The sequence below is a fragment of the Drosophila busckii genome, chromosome 3L (assembly GCF_011750605.1).
Source record: "Drosophila busckii strain San Diego stock center, stock number 13000-0081.31 chromosome 3L, ASM1175060v1, whole genome shotgun sequence".
Lineage (NCBI taxonomy): Eukaryota > Metazoa > Arthropoda > Insecta > Diptera > Drosophilidae > Drosophila > Drosophila busckii.
In genome coordinates, this window is record NC_046606.1 from 8,612,317 (window position 1) to 8,639,153 (window position 26,837).

At 42.4% G+C, this 26,837-nt stretch overlaps 2 protein-coding genes across 2 annotated transcripts in view; both read right to left on the reverse strand.

Annotated features, from left to right (window-relative positions):
* The window catches only part of LOC108600442 (ecdysone-induced protein 78C), a 32,820-nt gene extending 6,168 nt beyond the window's left edge, over positions 1-26,652 (reverse strand). The window contains 7 exon segments of the mRNA XM_033293430.1: positions 23,002-23,143; positions 23,204-23,390; positions 23,444-23,501; positions 25,635-25,718; positions 25,824-26,033; positions 26,036-26,139; positions 26,141-26,652. Coding sequence (XP_033149321.1) covers positions 23,002-23,143; positions 23,204-23,390; positions 23,444-23,501; positions 25,635-25,718; positions 25,824-26,033; positions 26,036-26,139; positions 26,141-26,652 — 1,297 coding nt within the window.
* LOC108600443 lies at positions 4,488-5,235 on the reverse strand. Its single transcript, XM_017988029.1, has 2 exons — positions 5,220-5,235; positions 4,488-5,168 (listed from the first exon to the last, which is right to left on the reverse strand). Exons 1-2 carry the CDS (start codon positions 5,227-5,229, stop codon positions 4,675-4,677), a joined length of 504 nt encoding a protein of 167 aa, XP_017843518.1. The 5' UTR covers positions 5,230-5,235; the 3' UTR covers positions 4,488-4,674.
* Positions 26,653-26,837: the final 185 nt, after the last annotated feature.

Sequence of the window (26,837 nt, forward strand, 5' to 3'; positions counted from 1 at the left end):
GTTGGTTGCTTCCGTGCATGCCAATAATCAATGGTTGCTACCGTGCAGTCAATAATCTATGGTTGCTGATGTACAAACAAGCAACCAAAGGGTTGCTGATGTACAAAACAAGCAGCCAATGGTTGCTGATATACAAATCAATCAAGTAATTGTTGCTGATGTACAAAACAAGCAACCTTTGGTTGCTGAAGTACAAAAGAAGCAACGGTTGGCTGCTGATGTACAAAATAGACAGCTAATTGTTGCTGATGTACAAAACAAGATACCTTTGGTTGCTGATGTACAAAACAGACAACCTTTGGTTGTTGATGTACAAATCAAGCAACTAATTGTTGCTGATGTACAAAACATCAATAACCACAAGCTGTTCATCAACAACATATGATTATGTTGTACATCAGCAACAAAACGTTGCATCAACAACCAAAGGTTGTGTAGCACGTTGATAAGCTATAACTCAGCTAAAAGACATGCGATTGAAATGTGTTTTACCATTTTATGTTCGCGTTTCAAATACAATTCAAATAGGTTACATGCATTTACGCTTTAAAGAAATTAATTGGAAAAGTTATGAACAAAAGAGTTAAAAAACAAGACAACTTTTTGTGATATATCCAACTTTTAAATAGGCAGTAAGCTCAGCGAAATGCCGTTCCGATTCTCAGAGTTTCACGCCTTGTTAGACTCGTGAGATGCATCTGAACAAAACTGCCAAAAATGATGCCGTCTTCGATATTCTTGGCAAAAAACGTGATGTTACCCCTTTGAGAATTTTGGCCTATATCTCAGCTAAAAAAAATCGCACTGAAGAAACTTTAAGCTTAAATAACTCATGAGATCGTTAATAAACATATTTTGTTGGGCTAGATAATTTAAAAAAATGTTTACACCCAGTTAAGGCAACAAAACCAACGCTGCAGAGCTACTTTTTGTTTATTTTCAAACTTCGGAAAGCTATAACTCAGTTAAAAAAAATCCATAACTATGCCAAAAACAATTTTTGATCAATCGAACACAATAGCATATGTTTATTTAGTATCTCATGAGTAAATTAAGATTAAAACACTTCTGTGCGATTTTTTTTGGCTGAGATATAGCTTCTCAAAGTTAGAAAGTGATAAGAAATGGGCACGGCATCATTTTTGTCAAAAATTTACAGGGGTTACATCACGTTTTTTTTGCCAAAATATCGAATATCGTAGACTTTCCAAGCTGAATGCAGAGTTACAGCCATTCAAAGTTTGGACAACGCAATCATTTGTTATTGATGTAACCAATTTAGAGCGGCGATCGCTGCTGTCTGCCAATGAACAAATACTTACCTTACTTACCTTGTCTGTTAACCATACTTACCTATGGCAATCATCCAACTTTCAGTTATACCCAGTTTAAATTAAACATTGTTTGCATTGTTTGTTGTTGTACATCAACAACCAAAGGTTGTTTGTACCTCATCTACCAAAAAATTTAATGCACATTCACAGGTAGTACAAGCAGGTATGTTTAAAAAATGATTAGGCGAAATTGTAAACAAAGTAGTAAGCAAACAAAAGAATTTTCTTATAAGCCAAGTTCGCTGACAGCAGCGAATGAAACCGTCAACTATAGGAAGAAGTAGAGTTACATCAGTAACAAATGCTTGTTACATAAAAAACAAAAGGTTGAAACATTATTGCAAATATCAAACTTTCAAGAGCTATAACTTAGCGAAATGGTAAATACGATTATTGCATGAATTTCCTTATAGATTTATTCTTTTTCAACTGTTTTTTTTTAAGAAACACAAATAAACATAAGCTAGAGTATTTTGTGTTAACTTTTAAAATAATATCATTGCGACTCGCTTAGCAACAACAAATTCTACAAGAAGAAAACGTAAATATGTTAGCAGCTATTAGAATATCTTTTTAATGATTAATTTAAATTAGGTTGTTGTTGTTATTTTTACTGCTGAACACATTGCCTACGCTTGCTGGGCATTTAGTTAACAAATGTGCGTGAAGTGACGCACAAATTTATTAATTTCTAAAAGCAATTTTAAATTTAAAGCTTAAGCATAATGCCGTACTATAAAAACTGGCACACGCATAAATCTTCACAACACACGCACACACGCACACACGCACACACGCACATGCATATAGATATATTTCAATTATACAGAACTGCCAACAAAAAGATTCTTTGCTAACTCAACTAGAAAATGTTGTACTAAAATTGTTTTTTAAAAGAGATATTTTCGAAAATAAATGCGTAATTTGTTGTTCACATTTTTAATTTTTCTTGTTCATTAGCTGTGGTAGTTTCTGACAAAAAAATTAAACACAGCAAAGCAAATTGCAGCAAATGCAAACATAAATTTCTTTTGTGCAACAAAATACGTAGCATATTTTATTAATTAAAATCGCATTTGCCTTTTGGCAGACAGCAGCAGCAGCAGACACAGCTGCTCCAGTTGTTGTTGTTGCTGCTGCTGCTGTTGCTGCTTTCAACTGGCAACGTCGTCACTCTACGCTCACTTTATCAGTGGGACATTGACCCACTGTGCTCAATATAAAAAACAGGCGGCAAGTGATTTTGTTGTCGTCGTCGTCGTCGTTGTTGTTGTTGTTGTTGTTGCTGCCTTTTATGTGTGTTTTTCTTCAGCTTTTGTTGTCTTATTATTATGGTTGTTGTTGTTGTAGTTGCTTGTGCCGGCGGCGTCAGTTTCAGCAACAGCGCAGAGACAAATCAAAAAAGATATAGACGCACACTAATGACGAAAGCGTGCGCTGGTCAGCTCATAGACAACAAGATTTCGCATGCATTGCGCATACGCAGCGTGTGCCGGAAAAGCTTAAAGTGCGTGGGAAGTTGTGTGTGTCTGTGTCTGTGGCTGTATCTGTGCCAGTGCGTGTGCTGAACAAATACAACACATTGGCCAACACATTGACCCACATCCGTTGGACATTTGGCTTGTCTGGCAGCTTGGGCCTTGTGACAGTTGCAGTCACGCTTGCTGCAACAGTTGCTCATCTCGTTAATTGTCACAGCTTGTAAATTAATTATGACATAATATAACTACAAACATCTGTTGGTCTTTGTGTTTGCCTATTTTAGTGTGTGCATATGTGTGTATAGCCGACACCTTCAACTCTGTTAATTGTTTGTGGCGGGCGCTTTGCTCTGTTTATTTTAAGGTGGCTTCAATTATCAGCTCATTGCGCTGAATGCCAAACGCACGATTTGGCGTTTTTGTTTGTTTATCCAAACGCCAAACGCCTGTCAATCGTTATAAACGAATGTTTATTGTATGGCTATTTGCAGATTCTTACAGCTCAAGGGCAATTTATAGTTGTTGAAAAGGGTTTGCGAAGTGCTTTCATAAGAACCAAGCAACATCCAAATGAGTATCGAATTTCATTCGAGTGTAGATATTTTATTTAAGGCATTTGACAAGCTGCCACCCACTTTCAGGTCAACAGCAGCTCGTCGAGAGTCACATAAATAAGACTAAAGCTAACCATTTTTCTTTCATTTCGGTTGCTTGCAGGCTAAAAGCATCTTAAGTGATTTAGTGCAGCTGGCAAAAGCAAATAGGCAACTCGTTTGGGGGCAAGCGGCCATTTAGACATCCATCTATAGACATTTCAACACAAGGCAAGGATTTGGGTCAGCCGTAAAGTGGCCCAAATGTTGGCCCACACTTTTGACCATTAGCATGCCGTAGCGATGCTTCAGCCAAGTCATCAACTACGTACAAAAGCAACACCAACAACTACAACAGCAGCAGCAGCAGCAACAAAGCATAATCATGCCACATACTTAGCCAAGTTGTTGTTGTTGTTTGCTTGCTTCTCTTTTTTTGGGTTTATCGTGCGCATGAATGGGTTCGGCACCGGCAGTCAGCCCCCCTAACCCTTCCCACACTATAGCACCGGCATAATTTGGCTTTGGTAGTTGCTGCTGCCAGTGCTGACCTCGTTTGAGGTCGTTCATTCACCTGTCGCCGTTTGCTGCACTTTATGCACTCCACATTTGCATGCATATGTATGCGTGCCTATGTCTGTGTACTTCAGTCTGTTTGCATGTGCATGTGTGTATGTTGGCTAAGTTTACCCAGTTACGAAATTGTCCAATATGCTGCGGCTTACTTGGGTGAAAGTTTGCTTTTGTTGCTGCAGCTGCCAACAACAACAACAACAACAGCAGCAGCAACAGAAATAACTGAAAACTATAAAAACAAACGAACCAACTTTTGCATGCTCTACTAAAATGTCATTTAAGTATATGCATATTATTTTTACTACAACAACATTGTTTTATTTAAGTACAAATTTGTTCACCAAACTATTGTTAGGGTATCTCTGCTGCATACTCCAAAGGTGTGTGTGTGTGTGTTTGTGTTTTTGTTTGTTTCTATATCTGGAGCAGCAAAAATTGTTAGTTGCGTGCTAAATTTGTTGCTTGCCAGCGACAACGACAGCAGCCGCCCACAACACGCCCCGTCAGCAAATAGAAGAAAAAAAAACAACTAAAAATTATAATAACAATAATAAAAATTGTGTCAAGCAATTTGCGTAAATTATCGCAACGCTATTGTTGTGGTTGTTTTTGCTGCAGTTGTTGACTAATCGTGAAGCCAGCTGCAGTTTAATGACCGTTAAAAGTAAGTTATTTTGCTGGCATTACGCTTTAGTCCCGATTTGCCGGACAGTTGCGCACATTCTGTGGAAAATCGCAAACAAAATTCTGGCGATCGAACCACATGCCAAGCTCGCAGAAGCCCATGACTGGACAGTTTTCCACGCAGGTCCAGAAGAAGCGACAGTGGTCGGCATGTGGCAAGATTTGACCATGGAAGCGACACTGCACGGCTGGATTTGAGCAATTGCTGGGTGGTATTGGTCCTGGTATAGGATGCGGATTGGCACACTCGCCATCGATGCGTGGACACTGTCCGGGCACACAGGCGGCTACATTTATGTCGTATATATGCTGCATAGGACACCATTCCTGCTTAATGCTATTCAGCTCGCATTTGAAGTAACTGTTGCAGTCCTTGCAGTTGGCTACGGTATCGCCCACTTGATGTCCTTCACAGACACAAAAGCCGTCCCGATTGCAGGACAATCTGGCTGTCTGCTGGCTTAGCGCAACCAAGAGCAACGATAAACAAAACTGCAAAGCTGCAAGTAACTGCTAGAATTGCACTTTTTAGAAAAGAACTCTCAGCTTACCAAACTGCATCCCGAACGTTTAACTTTAGATTCTTAACTGTGATTATAGCAATTGCAGACTTGGGCATTTTATAGCTGTCTAATGGCCAACTTTCCAATAGATCGAGTGCAGATAACATGCTACATTGTTGGCATTTGTTGTTAATACACTTGACCTGCAGCAATAAGTTAAACAATAGGCTAAAGATAATAGACTCAATGAGTTCAACTTCTTTACGCGCAGTGGCAACGCTCGATGTAAGTTCGATTAAGTATACGCTATGTATATCGAGCAAGTGCGATAACTCAAATTTATATCAGTTATTAACTTAAATAAAGCCACATAATTAATAATATATACTTAGCCAAAGCTGCTACACTCTCTTTCTTTTGTTTACAGATACATTTTTAATTAATTGACATATTTTTGGTCTAAATTCCAAGAAATTGGCCTAAAGCCATGCTGTGACCTTTTTACATAAACTATGGAAACAACAAAACAAGTCCCACGCGTAAGCGCAAAAATAAAAAAAACCAAATTTCGCAGTCAAAGCCTAACAAATTGTCAGAGAGTCGAGCTAATCGCCTTAGAGGTCCATGGGGCACGTGTGGCCACAACTGAAGTGGGTTATTGGCAAGCAGAGCAGAGCGGCGGCGGCGGCGGCGACACAGAGTTGACTAAATCAGGCAATAAATGCATTGGAGCGGGATGGTGGGCTGGCGGGGGCTGACTGACTGGCAGTGGCAGTTGAGACGCAAGCGTTGTGTGAATATGAATAAAAAATCAAGCAAGAAATCAAAATCAGTCAAGGCATATGCAAATTTTGAACTGACCTACTCCCATATGAAAAGCAAATGAAATACACGAAACAGCAAACCAAAGAGACGCCACAAAAGAGTTATAGACACACACACATACACCCATACCGCCGATATATCTGCATATATATCCAGTATATATGTAAGTTATATGAAAGTCCAAATTTGTATACAAATTGAATTTATGCAGATATTTATGTAAAGTGCGTGCGCTGTTTGATGATTTCAAAGCTGAGGGCGTTGAACGTACATTATGCTTTGTGTATAAATAAACCGATCAATCAGTTAATAATTCTAGCTCGTTGTTGTTGCTGTTAACCAATCAGCTAAGCGGCAAATTGTCAGCAATTAACATGTTCATTTAAACATTGGTGTAACAATCTGTGTACCAAAAAAAGAATTTCAAGAGTTGAGTTGCCTGGGAGAAAGGCTTTCCCCCAGCTTGTGTGTGCAGAGGTGTAAATGGCTGTGGCATAGATTCGGAGCTCCCCGCCCCTCCTCTTCTCAGCACTGTAAGTGTAAGCACTGTCAATTGCTTTGAGGCTGACAAAAATAGTTTTTAATGACCGTTTGTCCCCCCGCCCCAAAAACAGACTCTTCACCTGCCGCTGGCGACATACATCTCTCACTTACAAACACACACACACACACACTCGCACACACACACACATGTAATTGACTTAAGCGCGCTCAACGAAGCGGGATGAATGACCTCAATTTGAATAGTTGAGTTGTCCATCCATCTGCCCGTCACTTCATCTGTCTTGTTCTCTCTCGCTCTGGCTCTCCCTCTCCCTCTCTCTCTCTGACTGTGTTTGTGTTCTCGTCTTCTCACTCGTTGACTGCGTTTATTTTTTTTTTTTTTTGGGTGCCGACAACGCCGCCTACTTTTAACCGCTTTTATCTTTCTTTTGATTTAAGTTTATTTTTCTACTTCTTGTGCTTCTTTATTGCATTCTTGTGAAATTATTCAAATGCTCTACAAATTTTGGGCCAGTTTTCACCACAAAAATACGAATTGAGGTTATAATCATAACTACTCTTGCCTGGCTTCAGTTGCTCTTATTGTGACTCTTGTCGTCGTCGTTGTTGTTGTCGTAACCTCCCCCCCGCTAAGGAGTGGCAGCTCCGCCTGCGCTTGCGTTTGCGTCTGCAGTTTTGTTTTTTATCTGTTTGACACAATTTTGTGGGCACGCCAGCGCAAAGTTGAGCGGCTGCTGTCTCAACGCTCCCCTCTCTAACAATTTTTGTTTAGTGACACAGTTTAGATTACACACACACACACACATACAGACATAGCCAGCAGCGCACGTTCTCCATATTTATTCTATATATTCTTTTTTATATTTTGACTACCTAATTAGATAAAAAATACAGTTGGCTGCCGTTGGCGCTCGGAGAGGTGTTGAAAGTTGCAGTCATGCTGCTGTTGAAAGCCGAGGGCGTAGGGTTAGGCGGAGCCGTTGCCCCACCACAAATGCTGCAGCTTGTGCTGAGTGCTGAGTGCTGTTTGCCAGCTGGAAAGTCAATACACTTAGTCTTTCCCTCTATCTATGTATCTGACTGTCTGTCTGTCTGTCTGTCTTGCTTATTAGTTTATGTGTTTGTTCGTGTGTGTGTGTGTGTGTCCTACTTGCCTTTTGTGTGTGCCCCGAAGCTGTCCAAACAGGAATGTTGCATAGATACACAAAATTAGGGCAAATTGAGTGCCATTTGCATGCTTTGCGCTTAATGCGATTAAAGTGCAAACATGTTGCTAAGTAAATTATGCATAGCTGGACAAATAAATTAGTACATAAGCCAATGAGAAATCATAGGATCAACTGGGGCTTACGCTTCAGCTAAAGCAAATTAATTCAATTTGCCATAAGGACCTCGGCTTAAATGTAACTTGGGCGTGCGAAATGCAAATTAAATATTTGTATAGCGATGGATGAAACCTTCTTATAAGATATAGAGAATCTTAGAATCTTAGCAGGCATTCTAAGTTTCTCAGCTTAATGCATTTCCACAAGCTGTTATACAGATATTCAGAAATCCTCACAGTTAATTAGCCAAGATGGCATTTCACATGCTGTTCGCTAACGACTGCTGAACTTTGTGCTTTGCAGTTGGCCATAACAATTGCAATTAAAGAGATTATGAGCAAATTTCCAGAAGAGTGAAGGAGCAGCAGACGCAGCAGCTTAAGCTGCATTAGCAGCTCATTAAGCGTTTAGTGAACTTGAAGTGTGAAAATATTAATTTTTATATTGAACATGCGCAAATGTCATTCAAATGTTGTTAATTAAAATTATAAATTCTTTTATAAGCCAAGCGGAAGCAATTTAGGCTAAAAGCCGTACAACATTGCGTATGAGTAATGCCAAAATAAAAAGTTACGCAAATGCACGCCGCGTCGTCGTCGTTGTCTTCGCCTGCTTATCAAATATTTGAACTAAAATGTGTAGCTAAATTAAAATCAACATAAGACGCCAAGCAACAGCAGCAGCAACAACAACACGAGCACGAGCAATAGCAACAAGCACAAATAGAAATATAAGAAGAAAAAGTTTTGCGACGCGATGCTCCAATTTGATAAGCGTTTGGGGCGCATTTAGCAATTAGCGAATTAAACGCTGACCAAGCGACCCAAGCGACAGACAGAGAGGCAAACGCAGAGGCGTTTAAGCTATAAATGTTTCCATGAGCTAAATAGTGGCCCTCAGCCTCAGCGCGTTGGCCACAACCACTCCCAGCGCTCCCAGCGTTTTAATGAAAAAGCAAACAATTAAATTAGCCAAGAGGCCACAAGGCGAGAAATGCGAATCGGCAACGGCAACGGCAACAATCAGACATAAACGAACATCAACATCAAAAATCAACATCGACAGCGCAAGAAACTAGAACGCCGCAACATTTGTGAAATGCCAAGACAAAATACTCACAAATACACAAGAGATCTGTGTGTGTGTGTGTGTGTGAGAGATCAATGCTCGAAGGCAGCTGCTGTCGATCGCTTGTGAATTGGTTTGTTAGGGAGCGAGCACGGGCTGTGTGCTGTGATTGATTGAATTAATAATACAAATTAGCAGCGCCAAGTAGGTAAGATCAATGATCTCAACTAAATCTACTGAGCGTGTTCTATGCTGTGTGCTATGGTGTGGGTGTGGTCGCCAAACAGAAGCTGTGACTGCTGCGATCACAACAAGATTCGCTAGATAAAAGAATAGAAGGCAAAGACTTTAAGCATAAAAAGCTGAACTGTTGCTGTTGCTGATCTCAGCTCTAAAGACGATCTGCTGCTTTATTAGCAATCAGCGTTTATCAAGCGTTTATAACGGTGTCTAATTGTCGTTAACAAAATTCTTGTCAAGTGTGCAGCTCGAACGGATCGGTGATCTCTTGGCTTAAATTGATCGCTGATTACTTTGTTTTCAGTTAGTTACTTCCCCTGCCTGCCTGTTTGCCTGTCTGGCTGGCTGGCCTGGCCTGGCTGCCAGCTTGTTTGGCTGCCTGTCACCTTAATAAGGGCTTAAGCATGCTCACCGAGACTGGCTGCAGTCAATGAAAGAGTCAACGAGTCGTTGGCTTCATTATGAGCACGCACGATCAATGACCGGACAAATGCAGCAAAGCGCGTGAGTGAATTTTTTTTATATATACATATACATATATGTGCCCAAGTACATATGTATGTGTGTGTATTTTTTTCGTTTCCTCTGCAAGGAGCTGAAGACAAGACACGTCTTGGGGCACTAGCGGCCATTGGCTACCGCTAACGATCACAGACAGCATCAGCGCCCTGCACGGTGCGTTGAACTATAAACGTCGTCGTCGTCGTTTATTCTGTTGTTGTTGTAGTCTCGCAGTCGCTGTTGCCGTTGCCGTCGCCGTCGCAGTCGCTGTCTCAGTTCATTCTTTACTTTTATTTTTATATACATATTTATTTACTTTTTTTTCACTGCTGCGTTGTTTGGCAACGTCATTGGCAAAGCAAACATTATGAGCGCGACTCGTTTTCGCAATCTCATAATCAGCTAAAGCAGTTGCTGTTGTTGTTGTTGTTGCTGCTGCTGCTGCTGTTGTTGTTGTTGTTGTTGCAGTGCAACGCTCGCCAATTTATTTTTTGTTTTGGGCTTGCTTTGCGCTCTCTGGCTGATCAGCTGTGTGGCCAGAGGTCGATCCCTTTATGCAGTGCAGTTGCTGCTGCTGCTGCTATCAGCAGGCAGCGCAGCCAACTGCGCAGTCGATGGCTTCACCCTTTCGCATGCTCCCCTTGCTGCAATCAAGCCTGCAAAAGTGTCAATGCACTTGTTCTTTCCATGTGTGTGTGTGTGACTGTGTGTGTGTGCTGCGTCTTCACGTGCGTTGCCATTGCCTCCTGCTGTTTTGGCTGCACTTCATCCCCCTCTCACTCACTCACTCACTCACTTACGTTCTCTTGCTGTTGTTCAATCCTTTTTGCTTTCCGTTTTTGAAGCACTGCCACTGGCCCAGCGACGTCGTCGCCGTCTGCTGCTTCGAGTGCTTACTTCCCCCCCACCACTACCACTTCCCCCGCCTCGTGCAGCTTTCTATGGACGTTCGTTTGTTCGTTGTTCGGTCGTTGGTCGCTGGTCGCTTGCTCCCTGCCTTTGCACTTTGGTGCATCCTTGTCTGGCGTTTGAACTTTTTTTTACATTTTGTTTCAGTTATTCACGTTGTTGTTGCTGTTGTTGTTGTTGTTACTGTGTGTGCAATCTTTGTTCTGCAGACGTCTGGCTTGGTGTGCCCTCCTACCCGTGCGTATCTATGTGTGCTTGTGTGTGTGTGTGGCATTTGACTCCATTTAAAGTTTGTTTCGCTTTATTTTGCAAATAAAATTAACTCGACTGCCAGCAGCCGCAGCAGCAGCAAAGTGCAAGTGAAAATTGCAGTCGCTCCATGAGAGTCGATGCTGTTGCCAAGTGCCTAGCCGGCACCACCCACCCCACCTCTTTTGCTCGCTTGCCTTGCACATTTGTGGCATTTGTCCTGCCTTTATGTCTGGGGTTTGCTAATGAGCTGAGCCGTGGTAGAGGCGCAGTTACGCATAAATGTGAAATGGGCACACATTAGCTTAAGGGCCTGGCATGCAACAAAAAGTGGCAACAATGTTGCTGTTGCTAAAGTTCATCATACTGCTGTTGCACTGTATGCAGAGCTGGGAAAGTTTTCAGTCGGCGCTAATGTGCTCTATATATAATTTCGGTTGTATTGTTCAGCATTCCAAAATTTTGTCGGCTTACCGCTATGGTATTTAACCCACTTTAAGCTTGTCTCATGAATCTCTTTGTTCGTGTATGAGTGTGTGTCTGTGTGTGTGTTTTGGGCGTAGTCATTAGCCAGCTCCAAAGCAATCTGCAGCTTTATCGCGCAGTCTCATCAGCAGCAGCAGCAGCAGCAGCAGCAACGGCCATCAAGCAGCATTTAATAGGCCCATCAACAGAGTCGTCGTGTGCTGTTGGCCTCGCATTCATCTGTCCCTCCCCCCAACCAGCACCGCCACCTCGTTAGCTGACCCTCAACAGTGCAGCAGTTCAATAGCCACGAGAGCAGTGTCACAATTTTAATAGATCTACCCCCTTTTTTATGTTAACTGCTTAGCTGTCGACGCCACTGCCTTAGCTTTGTCTCTGCCTCGTTTTGTGTCGTTTCGGTTCTGTTCTGTTTGCCACTTTGAATGGGTCGTCAGCGTCTATAACAGACACACACACATAGTTAGACAGACAGACAGACATTTTATGCAGTTATTAAACACATATTATGAGCTGGAGTTGAGTCGACGTTTGTTAATCATCGTCAACAGCAACAACAACAAGAAGCAGAACGTTGTGGTCTTGTGGTTATGCTCGCCTGCACCTTGCCACACATTGTGTGGCACAGTAGGTGTCTCCTTCGACTACTGCGTCTGGCATTTGCTAGAGTCTCTATTCAATTTAGAGGTCATTCTTGCACTCGAACTGCTGCTGCTGCTGCTGCTGCAGATACATTTGTATCTCGAGCTGCAGCCAAGCGTGGCCAAATAACGAAACTGAAACAGTTTGTGGCTTTTCCAACAAGTCTTGGCACCAAAATGTCAATTATGTGGCACAGTGCGGGTGCGCAAGCCACATCATGCAACATGCAACAGTAATCTAGAATTTAACAATTTTGCAATTTACAAATTGCATTGAAATTATTTTCGCAATTATATAGTTAGCTATATTTCAATGACAATACAATTTTTGTTTTTCAGTTTTTATTGTTTCTGAGGTTTCGAAACGTTACTTTATCTCAACTGACAAATGTTAGGACATGCTTATAAACAAACTGTTTACACGTATTCTATATCTATAAGCTGTGTGTGTGTGTGTGTGTGTGTGTGTGCGTGACGGCGTGTGTGTGGCGGCGTCTAATAATAAACAATAAAAGACCTTGGTGGGCACAAAAGTTGATTGTGCTGACTGCAATGCTTAGAGTCGAATGTAATGTGCTCAAAGATTGCTAAACAAACTAGAAATTTAGTTTAAAGTTCAAAGCTTATTAAAACTAGCGCATGCTTGAATTGAATTTATAATTAAGAGGCGAAGCCACACCCATTTCACACACAAACAAATACAATCAATATAATTATGTGGGCACATTTCCTATCTAACAGATACAGCTACAGACCCGAAAAGCTTTTGTTGACGCATCCAATCTAAATTGTCCAGCCCATATAAGTTCATTAATGTCATGATAGCAACAGCAACAACAACAATAATAATATATTTTTTTTTTGACAAAAAGCAAAAGACAAATCGAAGAGCGGAGAGGCAACAACAAATTAATGAAATGAGCCAACGAACAAAAAAAGTAACTAAAATAAAATAATAATGAATAAATAACAGCAGCTACACGTGTATGTGTGCGTATCTGAGTGTGTGTGTGTGTGTGTATAGCCAGTCACTCGTAGAGCGCAAAAAAAATAAATAATACAACAACAACAAATATGTGGGTCAATTTTGTAATAAAGTAGAAATGTGTGCAACAACAACAAGAGGCAAGAGGCCATAGGAATTGCGGCAGTCAGAACTTGAACTAAGCTCAGCAGGGGGCATGGGGCATGTGGCAAGGGGGCATGGGGCATGCTGCCACCCTTTTGCTTAACTGATGAGCAGCTGATTGACAGACATAAGCGCACACTTGATGGATGGTTGGTTGGTCTATATGGGCAAGAGAAAGATGCAGCTCACCCCACCCCTTAACGCACTTCAGCTAAACAATTATACGGCTGGGTAATTGGCCCGCTTAACTGTTAATGGGCCGCGCGCTGTGAGTTAAGCTTAACGGTAAGTCTTGGCGCTGCAGACTGTTTTGGTCAATGAGCTTTGAGCGCACACAGCAAACACAACAGCGAGAGATTTGCGGTAAGCATGGAGTCGCGTATCTCATGGATACATTTACTACAGCGCCGCTTTGTGCTAGTTTTTAATTTAATACTATCACACACACACACACATGCCCAACTGTGTGTGCGTGTGTGTGTTTTGTTGCTGTTTTTCTACTTTAGTCGGGCAGATGATTTCATGCCTTTTGTGAGATTTAATTGTTATTCATTTGGCTGCGGCGCGAGCGCTCGTCAGACACACACACACACACACAGATACACACACTAATACTTATGCGCCTTTGTTTGTTGTTGCTGCTTTAGTTTCATTTTGGCTTTGGCCAAACCTTGAACCGCTCGACGTTCAGTTTATTGGCCGCGTTTTTACAACGAATACCGTTGCAAAGCTCCAACACACTTGCTGCCAGTCTCTTCGAACAGTCAGTCTATCTATCTCTATCTGTTTGTCTCTCTGTCTCTTTCTATGCTGATTATGCGTTGATAATGCTGATTATTTAGCCCACTGTATCTGTATCTGTATCTGTATCTGTATCTGTATCTGAGCGCCGCCAGGTGAGCCGCACACACTTATGTTGGCTTTGCTTTTTGCCTTTGGGTTATCCTTGTGTACGCTTTGCTGTTGGCCGTCGCTTAGTTGCTTAGCATTATTTATTAACGCTTGCAATTTTCGCTGCTGCTTTATTTATTTATTTATTTATTTTGTTTTCTAACGCTTTTATGCTTTGTTTGACTTGTTGGCCACACAAGGACGAATGCTGATGTTAATGAACTCAACAAACAAACTGTTTAGTGGCAAGCGCACACTTTATGAGCTAAATGTATATTATAGGTGTGTGTGTGTGTGTGTGTGTGTGTGTGTGTTTTTGCAATTTTTAGTTGCCAATTTGTCAACTATGTGAGTCGGACCGATCTACATGTGTGGAAACATAATGAAAACTAATTTATTCATAGCTATTTTGACGTTGCTGTTGTGGATTTCAAATTTCTTACGCTTACAGTGGGTTAGATGGGTTCAAAAAAGGTTAAAAACATTCATTTAAATGTAGATCGTACGTGTTTAGCAAATGACCCAAGGCTTGTGCATAAATTATTTAAGCATGTTGGTCAAAAATATTTACAAATTAGGCTAAAGCAAGTTCAAGTTATGCAAAGTAAAAAGCGTTTAATCTTTAAGAGCAGAATGCAACATTTTATACAAATGTACTATTCAAATTTATAATTTTGTGCAATCTATTGCATTGAGTTGATTCGTATTGGCTCAAATGAATCTCAAAATTGCTGCAATTTGCAGTGGCCAGGGCTTAAAGCTAATTGGCTCATTGAGATTTATACGATGCTAGATTTATCGTAAGGCGCACAGCATACAAACTTTGATTTGTTTAGGGATTACGAAACGCAGTTCAGTGCAGGCAGCAGAGGCAGCCCAGGCAGCTGCAAACTAGTTGCCTGGACAACTGCAGTCTATGTGCCTCTCTAGGGGACAGCAAGTTGCAATGGTTGCTGCTGCTGCGGCTGTGGCTGTGGCAGTTGCACCTGTTTGCAAAAGTCGTTTGGCAATTTCATAGCTGGGACATTTGAAAAAGCGTCGTAGCTTGCCCAGCAGCAGGCTGAGCTTAGTTTTTTATGTTTCCGGCTTTGATTAGAGCTGAAGATGCGCCCTAAACCGGAATGCTAAAATCAATTGGCAACAGCAGCAATAATAATTGCAACCAGTTTCGCAATAGTCGCAAAATGTTGAACTAAACCAGTTTCTTAAGCAATATTTTGTTTTAAGCCTGGATAATATAGGAAGTGAACTGAAGCAACAATAACAACAAAGCGACAGACAGGAAGTTGCAGGCCACACATTGTTGTTGCTGGAATAATGTGAATGAACCTGCAAATTGTTGCCATATGTATGTACATATGTGTGCGTGTGATTTTCGTTGATTATATTAATATTAAGCATACGCCGCGTAAGCCTGCATGATTTATGCAAGTGAGAGTTTTTGGGCAAAAGAAGGAAACCAGCTTACGACTATATCAGAAATAAAATAAATATTCAATTTACCATGCAATTGGGAGCAGCAGCTTGTCTCTTGTCCCTACAAGAAATATAGCTCCAAAGCGCCTGCTATCCAAAAATAGGCGCTGCCTCTTTTTTTTTTTTGCTGTTGTTGCTTCGCTCTCGCCTTTCTTTATTTACTGCTGTTGTTGTTGTTGTTGTTGCTGTTGTTAGCGTTCATTGGCTTCTGGTTAAATTTTAATGCTGTTGCCGTTTGCTCGCATTGATTTCAGAAACTTCACTTAAGCAAAACTCTTGCCTGGGCTGCTTTAATTTCACTGCTCTGCTTTATATATTTTTCTTTCTTTTTGTTGTTTCTGTTATGTTTTCTTTTTATTTTTTTCACTGTCACTTCGCAGCTGGGAATTGGGCACTCGGCCTCACTGCAGTAGCGCTCTGCTCTGCTCTGCTCTCGTCGATGGCGGCGGCGGCAGCAGCAGCCTTAACGCCTTAACAGGCCTCTCGGCTTCAACTTGATTTTGAAATTCAAATCACAATGCCCCGCCAGCAATTTATGCAACACCAGAGGCAAGCTGTTGAGCGCATCAATTGTAATTGTTGTTGTGAGCACTGTTTAGTATCTATTAAGTATTTGTATATTTATATAATTTTATATTCTACACGCACTTTTCAATTTTCATTACAGCAACTTTTTGTGTCATCTTAATTTTGCTTATTCTCTTCGCTTATTTTTTGTTTGATAAATACATAAAACGAACGCGAATTCACGTATACGCTTTTTGTTGTTATTGCTGCTGCTGCTGCTGCTGTTGCTGTTGCTGTTGCTGGTGCTGTGTTTTTGCTTTTGAGGAGCGTTCGCGTGCCGCGCGCTTGTAGCAACGAGAGACAACTGTAAACGAGCAGCCAACGACAGCGAAGCGTCGCGAACGAAAACCAAACGCTGCTGCTGTCGACGTCGACGCAAAGCTTTTACAGCAGCAGCAGCGGCAGCAGCAGCAGCAGCACAAGCAGCAGCAACTACAAGAATATGAGAAGCAAAACAAAGAAGTGCAAAGAGCTGAGCGTGCGAGAGAGCGAGTGAGCGCCTCAAAGCTGGGAGAGCGAATCGGAGCGAGCTTTTCAGTCGACTGCAGAACTTTCGAAATGCAGCCACAGCCACAGTCAGGAAGCATTGCAGTTGGCAGCGCTGCCGACGTCAGCTGAGACAGCAAACCAATTGAAATTGAGTAACAAGATTTTGCTGCATGTGTGTCTATATGTGTGAGTGTGTGTGTGTGATTGCAACAAAAAGCTGCCGAACCGGTGTTAGATGCATTTGCATCTTGACTCTGCTGCACATTTGGCAACGTGGCCAACGGCACGTTTTACAATTTGCAACAAAAATGAAATGTTGCAGCTCAAAGATGGCGACGGCTGCCAGTTACATAAGCCGTTGATTTAGTAGATGGCTTAGATACTGCGAGCGCGAGCTCTGGAGGCGCTTATTCGCAATAAGGAAGTAACTTTTCATGTCAGCTTTTGTCAGTTTATTTGAATTTCTTTTTACTGCTGCCTAAAGGAAACAGGATGCGTCGCCTTAAGTTGCCAAAATACAAGAGCTAAATTATTTCCTCCAGTCACATATGCTACAAGCTTTGGAAATTCAGTTGAGAGAAAGTAAGGAAGTTTTCAATTTACAGCTGCAAGCTGGAAATTCATTTCAAATTTAAATCAAAGTAACCAAAAAATGTTTTAAATCTTTATGCAACACACGCAGTACGTGTGTGTGCGTTGAATTGTGCCAAGGTGCCACGCCCACGCAGAGTGTTTTATAAACTAATTGCTGGCTAAATTTGTGCTAAACATGGTTGCGGCAGTTGCAATTGCTATTTGGGGTGCACTCTAATCAGCAAACCGTTATGGACGCGCAAGCGAATGAGTGAATGAGAGGGGAAGGGTGAGCTAAATAACTAACTATCACAGCAAATAATTTGCAGCACGCAACATGCAACAAAGTGCAAGTGTATAGACTTGCCACAGAGGGCGGCGGCGGCGTCTCAAGTGCTGATTTCCCCCTTCTTGGCATGTCAGACACGTTTTAACACGCTGCCAGCTTTGATTTAATTTAGTAGCAACTTGCAGCTTGCAACAGCCACACACCAAATAGCAGGAATACAGTCATCGATCACGACCACAAAAGAGCTACAGCGAGCTGATGGGTCTGATGGTAGCTGATGGCTGCAGTTGAGGATGATTATGGCTGCAGACACTCGAGAGCTTGCAGATAGAGTTGCGTTTATGACAGCGCTGCATTGAGATCAAGCAGCAGATCAAGCAATTTAACATGCAACATCAGCTTCTCTACTTCAACTTCAGCTTCACTTGATTAAGCAGTTAAATCAAATGGACAATCGCCGGGCACTTGGGTGCCGAGCGGACGAAGGCCGGAGGTGTTTCAACAAGAGAGACCCTCAAAGCAGCCGCCGCGGCCACACTTGAGAGCGCACAGCGCAGCTCACAGCGAAAGGTCAACGCATTCAATGCTGGCGCGCTAAAGGGAAATGCCACACACAACAGCAGCAGCAACAACAGCAACAACTGCGGCAACAAGCGGCAACATCGCTTAACGAAGCGGCGTGTTAATTGAAGACAGGCAGGCAATATGAGGCAGCAACAACAGCAACAGCAGCAACAACAGCCAACTGGCCAAAGCTGAGGTTGAGGTTGTTAGCCAAAGACAGAGCCGCTGCTTGTTGCTGTTGCTGTTGTTGTTGTTGTTGTTGTTGTTGTTGTTGTTGCTGTTGTTGCTGTTGCATGTAAAAGCGGCTGCTTGCTCTTTGCGCATTGCTGTTGCAAGAGCAATGCGAATAAAAAATATCAAACGCTTCACTGATTCGTGCGTTGGCAGCGGCAATTCTTAAATGTTGCTGCTGTTGCAATCTGTCTACAGTTGTTGTTGTTGCTGTTGCTTCCTCATTTTGGTTGCATGTGCACGTTAATCAAATGAAGACTCCAAAGGTAGCAGCTGCAGCTGATTTGTATTTAATTTATGTAGCTGCAACATGTTGCATACATATAAGCAAACGAATTATATTGCACTGATGCTGGCAAATGACGCGACAAGTTGCAACACCAAGAGCAACTGTTGCAATCAGCAGCTTTATCAAAATGCGCACTGCCCGATAACATTTAAGTACGCAGCGCTGAGAATCGCGGAAGCGTCAAGAAAAATGCGTGCAACGCCCGTTGGCCGTTGAACTCGCCGATGCGAGTGCAATTGCCGGCGTGCTAAAGTGTTGCTGTTGCTGCTGCTTGTGCTGCTGCTGCTGCGATGCGTTGTCAACTATTAAGTATACGTACTTTATACACAGCGCATGGCAGCGCATCATAATCATTTACTTTTGCTCTAAACGCGACAACAATGACTACAACAACAGCAACAATCACCACAATTGCCAAGTGCCTTGACTAATTTTATAAACTTCTTCTTTATTTACATTTTATATATTCTTGCGCTTGCGACTCTGATTTGTTTTTGTGTGCTGCGAGTGCTTCACATTTATTTTTCTCTTTGCATATACAATTTTTTTATGATATTTACTAAGAAATTTTTATGCAGCGCACGTTGAGCAATTGCTCTACAGCTAAAGGGAGTATGGCCAGCCATAGTGCGAAGCCAGGGAGGGAGGTGAAGGGGGCGGGAGTCACTGTGATTGACATTTAGAAGTCAACGCTCGCAACGCATCGCAAACGCAGCTGTCGTCGCCATTGTCTTCCTCATCCCCAGACTCATCCTACTACAATCCTCGCCAGCATTGGCGACAGCGATAACAACTACAGCAACAGCAATAGCTACAACAACAGCAACATTCAATGCGTTGACAATGTTGAACGTGGGTGACATTTTCTTGGTAATTTGCTGATGGGTCTGTCATTAATTTCTGCGTGTCTGTGTGCGTGTGTGTGTGTGTGTCGCACATAGAGACATAATTGGCACAAAAAGTTACCAGAGTCGACTGAATGTATCAAATGAAATGTATTTGATTTAATAAATAATTGCTGAAAAGCCATTGCACTAAGCTCATTATAAATGTATTATTAAGTAAAATCAACTCAAATGTCAAGGTTGCTCATTCATCAAACAATGGCAATGTATTGTATCGTATTGTGCGCAAAAGTTCTTCAAGCGTTAAGCTGCACTGTCTGCGTTTGCGTCTTTTAGGGCTAGCATAGCAAATTACGCATACGCCGTGTGGAAATTAACCAAATGCAAATGAACTTTCTTCGATGAATGCCCCTTTGAGTCACGCGTTTTAGCAACTGATGCAGAAATGTGTAAATTTTACAGCAACCATTACACAGGCGGATTATTCATCAACAGCAGCAACAGCAACTACAACAACAATTTGTTGCAACAATTTTTGTGCATTGAACTTTTGAGCGGCGTAAAGTTCTCTCATTTGTTTATTTTGGCGCTTTTCTTGTGAATTTTTGCGCAGCGACAAAACGCGCTAATGCCATAAACAAATAGACAACAACAATAGCAACAATTAACGAGCAACAAGCTAATTGCAATGTTGCCGCGGGGAGGCAGCGAGCGCGCATGCGTAACGCGGCAGCAACAATGACAAAATGCGGCGCAGATTGCATAAATTAGTTAGAATGTTGCAAGCTAATGACAAACAGTAGCTGCAACAATTAATCAATAGAGTCATTCAACTGCAACAGTTGCCGCTGCTGCTGCAACAACAGCAACATTCACACTTGCCAATTGGCAATTGTCGCCGCATTAAACGATTGCAAATATAAATATTTAAACAGCCAAATTGTTTATAAATAAAACGCAACAACAATCAACGCATTTTAAATACATCATTAACTTTTTAAATGATATTTCGGCAGCTAAATTTGTTACGACAACTCATAAACAAGCAAATATACATAAGCGTCCATTGGACTTTGCAGTTGAAGCGAGTGCAATGCCAAATATGTGAAAGAACCATAACAAACAGCAACGGAAGTGACGGCGACAACAGCAGCAGCAACAACAACGACAGCGGAAAGTGAAAGGCGCTGCAAGTGCATGCGGCAAGGAAGTCCGTGAAAAGTAGCAGCAACTTTTATTAATATTAATTATAATATTTTGTTGCTGGGAGCAATGAACATTTCGCGTACTTTTTGCTTGAAAATATTGCCAAATATAAATGTGATTACAATAAGCTTAAGCAAACAATAGACAAGCAGACCAACAAAGCTTGCCAATTGTTTAAAACAAAGTGCACAACAACAACAGCAACAACTTAATTCGCACTCGAATAGAACACGCAGCGTGTTTGACTGTGAATTTGGCCTGTCAGCTGACCCAGTTTAGGCCACAATTACAATTCCGTCTCTTAAGATCATTTTCGTTATTTGTCTTGCCATTGTTTTTGTTGGTAGTTGTTATGGTTTCGTGTCTGCTTTGACTGTCATTTGCTGGCTGCAACAGTTTGATTTTTAGCTGCCCAAAGTGGCATCTACCAGAGGCAGCAGCAGCAGCAGCAAAAGCAACAAAAGCTGACATTTGATAGTTTGCTTTCAAATTGACTACAATTGGAGTCAGCGACTTGAGTAAAGTCATTCTATGTTACTATGTCGCCTTGATGTTGTTGCTGTTGCCGCCGCCAGCGACAACATTGTGCTCATTCCCAGCAGCAGCAGCAGCAGCAGCAACAACGAGAACTTTTGTTAGTCTGTGGTGGCTTTGGCGTTTTAATTGCAATTTGATTGACAGACGAAAGCACGCGTACGTCACGCATGTTGGCAACAGCAACAACTTTGGCAATTAGTCAACAAAATTCGATTAAATGCCAGCAGTAATTGTATCAAATGGCAAATGGGATTGCTGGATAGTTTGCTGTCTGCCACAAAATGTTGTATGCTGCAACCCAATTTCAGATAGTTACGTTTCACATGCTTAATTCAATTCTGTTTTTACTGCTGTCATGCATAAATGCAACTGCCACATTCAGAGTCAGAGTCAGAGCCAGCGTCAGAGCCAGAGCCAAGCCACGCCCACTGTGCATATAATTGCAGCACACATTTTTGGCTTTTACCAAAAGCCAAGCGTAAGAGCCTGACATGAACTGACCCAAATAAAAGAATTGTTTACAAAGCTCGCCTGCCAAGCTGCAAATTACTCGCAGTCTGTGTGGGGAAATGAGAATTTTGTTTTTCAGCTGCAAATGCGAGATGAAAATTGCCAACTTACTTACACAGTAATTGGAAAAACTCTCACGGGCGCTGCTAAATTCAAGCCAAGAGTCTAATTAAACAGCAGTGCACAAATCAAAAGTTGCCAAACGCCCAGCAACAACAACAACAACAACAGCAACAACAATTGCAGGCTGCCACAAAAGCAATTTGAGTAAATTATTAAAACTTTCCATATGCATTGGGGGCCTTTGGCTTTTGGTAAGAGGCAGCAAACAAAAGTTGCAAATATCTAAAGAAACAAAAACGTGCCAAATTGCTGAGCGTGTGGGTGGGTCGTTGCGTGGGCCACAGCAAACGTGGCTGAAAATAAAGGAAGTGTTAGAAAGACAGACAGACACTCACACACACACACACACGCTTCGAAGCATGCGGCAGTAAAAAATGGCAACAAAATGTTGCAGGGCAACTAATAAATGTTGCAAGAGCAACAACAAATGTCGCTTGCTTGTCACACACCCACTGAGCATGCAACGTTTGTTTGCCTTTCCCGTCTCGCTATCTTACTCTTTTTATTTTTTAGGCAATTAATTGTGCAACATCAAATAAATTGCATTTAAAGGCAACACGACGCGTCGTGTGCAGCAGTTGCCGTTGCTGTTGCTGTTGCTGTTGCCATTGCCTTTGCTGTGGCTGCAACATGGCCCATGCCTGACAAGCGTCATAAAAACTAATTTGCTTTTGTAAGGCTGACTCTATTTTCTCTGTGGGTGGATTTCGAGTTGACTCTGTTGGGTCTTAGACAAGCCCGGAAATGCCAAAGCGAACATTTATGGCTGCAACAACAATTGTTGGCAATAGCTTAAGTTGGGCATTTAGTGCAGCAAATGTTGCAATTAAGTTAATTTTAGTACAAGAGTATTAAGGGTTAAAGTAAATTACTTTCACTTTGAGAATACATAAATGTTAGCTAAAAGAATTCAAACTAATTATCGATAGGTAAGAATTGATATTGCCATGCCTATCGGCTGTCAGCTGCTTGACATAAACTGTTAAGTTAACATAGCCATGACTTAAATGCGAATGGTAAAATTAAATTTAAGCCATAGACACTTATAACTTTAGCTACATTAATAATAAACTGTGATATTCAAATTACATATCTCAAATCAATTCACAACTTTAGCTAACCATTGACACTCGCTCGACAGTTAATTGACACAATCTTAAATCTAGCAAAACTGGCAACAAAAAGTTGCAAGCTTTTTCACAGTTGGCTAATAAAGCTATCAAGCGAGCTAAGCTGCTTGTGGGGACTCTTAACTACCAAATAGGTGCAGCTAACATTCACTTTAGGCTGCACTTTTGGCTTTAATGCATACATTTTTGGCATCAACGGGTGGGTTGCCACTAAATAAGATGTTGCAAGTACTTACAGTCACGGCTCATGCCAGCCGATAGGCATTTCTTGAAGCGACAATATTGGCAACGATTCCGATTCAGCCGGATGACCAGACACTTGCCGTCACGCAGGCAGCGATATTCAATTTGCTTTTGTATGCTGCGACGAAAGAATCCCTGGGAAAAGTAAATGTTGCTATTAAATTGAAGCGATAAATAATTGCACGCAGAACTTACCTTGCAACCCTCGCAAGAGGTTACACCATAATGATAACCAGATGCCTTGTCGCCACAGACTTTGCAGGGCACAAACGATTTGGAGGAGACACCGTTGCTGTTGCCGTTGCTATTGCTGCTGCTGCCGTTGCTGGAGTCAACAATGCCAAATTGCTGCTGCTGCTGCTGCTGCTGTTGTTGCTGTTGGCAGCGAGTATATAGCTAAGCTGTTTTCTTCTACTTGCCAACTGTGTATGCGGCTGTTGTTGCTGCTGCTGCTGCTGCTGTTGTTGTAGTTGCTGCTGCTGTTGTTGTTGTTCTGCAATGGCAAAGTGCAATTGTTGTTATATTTGCGCTGTCACATTTGGAAAGTTGTCGCGCGTGTTGCTTATGCAACACCAATTCACATTACTCATACGCCACCGTTTTGGCAATTTAGTAAATGACTTGAATATCGCCTGCTCCACATCTGTGTGTAGCATGTCGCCTCATTTGTCAGTGACAAGCAGTGACAGTCCAAATAAAAAGGAAACACACAACGACAAACCAACAAGCTGGCAAATAAAACATTTCAGGAACTAAGCAATTGACAGCTTTAATGGCGCAGGACCCCAAAGCCAGTGACGATAGCTTCATAGTTAATGATGTTGCTGTCAGAATGCGCAAGTCGTGTTGCTATAATGAACTGCTAGTTGATTAAAGCATAGAACAATCTAATCTTGAATAATATTCACCTCAATCCTCAATCAAATCGGCTTAGAAATCAACTTGCCAAAGTACATCAAAAAAAATTCGCATTTCACAATTGCAGCAATCAAATTGCAGCCGCAGCTCAAAAGTGCATTCAACTCGAACTACAACAACAACAAGAAAAACAATAATAATAGCAAACGTTGGCCGTCTGATTGTGCGATAAGAAAAAAAAAGAGAGCCGAAAAAACACGTATACGCCACCGCCAGCCACCTACACTCTAACAACAACAAGAGCTACAGACCAGAAGTGTGCGGCAAGAAGCGACGGCAAAAGCTACAACAACAACACTAACATTAGTCAGAAGAAAAGCAAAGCGAATGCGCAGGCAAAAGTAGCCGCAAAAATTTTCACTGCAAGCGCCGAAAATTTGCAATTCAAATTGCAGCATGAAATGAAGGCAGACATGAGGCAGCAACAGCAGCAGCAGCAGCACCAACAACAACAAAGAACTGTTGGCATTGCATTGCATTTGATTTCAATTTGCCTTTTTCTAATGCAAAAAAGGCAAATGAACTAAGCGCGGAGTTTGAACTGTGAGTTGCTGTTGTTGCTGCCGCTGCTGCTGTTGTTGTTGTTGTTGTTGTTGTGGCAGCAATCGGTGTTGCCACACCTCAAATATGCGAAACGAAATGAAATGAAATTAATGTGCAACTTGCACGCGCCACAAAACGCAGGAAGCAAATGAAGTTTGTTGCAAGAGCGACGAGTGCAGCAAGCCAAAGAGCAGGCGGGGGAGGGTGAAGGGGCGCATACAATTGGTGGCAAGGGAAAGCCCCGCGTTACGCGTTTATGCAATTGCAAATTGAATTTTCACCCGAAAGGCGGAGTCATGTGCAGTGGGCACAGTCGTCTGGAAAATGTCAACGGCTTTCGCGGCAGCCGAAGGAAATTCAAGTGGCAGTCACTGTTGCTTCATTTTCGCGTCGCATTCAAATGCAAATCACTTGGCCGCTTTTGTAAGTTGACAATATAGACGCCATTGTTGTTGTTGCTGCTGTTGTTGTTGCTGTTGACGCTGCTGCGGTTGTTGGGGCATGGTGGCAAGCAGCCTGCTTGGCATTTCCGCGTTGTCAGACAGTGCCAAGCGATAGACAAACAGCAGCAACAGCAACAGCAACAACAATGCGGACCAGTTCATCATTTTTGTTGCCAGTTGCTTGCTGATAAAACTGAGACGCAGAGCATAAAACTGATTGAATCCCTAGCAAAAATACGAAACAAAGATTAGCGCGACAACAAGTTTTGGTTGCAAGTCGTTCTGCCCAACTGCAATTAGCATTTGTTGTTGCTTCGCTAATTGCTGCAATTAAATGCAGCAAATAAATTCTAACAACTAGCAGCCATTATTAATACTACACAACAAAAACAACAACAACACAGCTTGAGCTCAAGCTTTGTAACGTTTGATTTATGAAAATGAAAAGAAATTTGCTTGGGCTTCAATTGCTGCAACGACAGCAACATGAAGCGCAATTTCCTTGCCACCTCGCACAAACAAACAGTCGGAGTAACAATAATAACGAATTATGTGCATTTTCACATTTTCCATGCTGCGTTTTAATAGTTTCCGCGAAAAAGAAACAAACACACACACACACGAATACATATGGGCGTAGTAGTTGCTGTTGTGCAATGCAAATGCAACATGAGCAACACGGAAGAGTCGACAACGTTTGGGCATACCTGCGTGTCCTTTGCTTAAATGCGCAACAGTTGTAGATGTTGCCGCGTGACTGGAGGAGGAGCTGACTGCTGACGCGGATGTTGTTGTTGCTGCTGCTGCTGCTGGAGTTGCTGTTGTATGGCTGTTGAGCTGTAACTGATGGCTGCTGCTGCTGCTGCTGCTGCTGGCATTGAGTAGCGACGTTCGATTGTAATGCTCCGCACTAGATGCACAGGACGATGATGATGAGCAGGATGAGGAGACGGCGTTTGAGTTGGAGCTGCTGGTGGAGGAGCAGCCGCTGCTGCGTCCACTGTCTGGCGAGGAATGAGCGCCTGCGCAACTGGAGCTATTGCTGGCGGGACCAAACTGATGCACACTGCTGATGGCGTACAGAGCACCTCCACCATTGCTTAGTGGCGTGCAGCTCAAATGCGCTGCTGTGGCGGCAGTTGCAACTGCAACACTGCCAGTTGCCCCCGCTGCTGCTGCTGCTGTTGCCGAGGCAACTATTGCTGTTGTTGCTGTGTTGTTGGCACCGTAGTAACTATCGCACTGTAGCAACTGCAGCGGATCCGCCTCAATGGCACTTAGGCAATGTTGCAGCTCCTGTGCAATACCAACAGTTGCTGCTGCTGCTGCTGCTGTGCTATTAAGTTGCTGTTGCTCCAAATCAAATTGCTGCTCCTCGGGCTCCGAGTCCAAGCTGCCCGCTTCGCTGTAGGCGCCCTGTGTAGACGAATCTTCGGGTGTATCAAAGAAATGCAAATTGAAATCCGAATTTGCATCAAAGCTAACTTCCGGCAATGCCTCGTCCTCCTCCGCATCAATATCTTCGTCTTCGTTGTCGTCCTCCTCCGACTCTGAGTCTTCTAGCTGCTGCTGCGCTACGTCCGCTTCCAAATCAGCAATATTGCAGTCGTCTAGCTGCTGCTGCTGCTCCGCCTGCTGCTGTGGGCGTGTCGTTTGCCCCAGGTTCTTAACCGCCGTATCGATCAGCAGTTGGGAACGAATTTGCGACTGTGCCTCCAGCTCTATTTGGTATACATCCATGTTGCTGGCGTCGCATTGGCATTGGCATTGGCATTGGCACTGGCACTGGCATCCATTATCATCGACAACATCATCACGCAAATTGAATTCAACACTGGCAACAACACTCGCCGCAGCGATCTCAGCATTTTTGTAGCCTGTAACCCGCTGTTGATTTGAATTTATGTTTGCTTCTTTTATTTCTT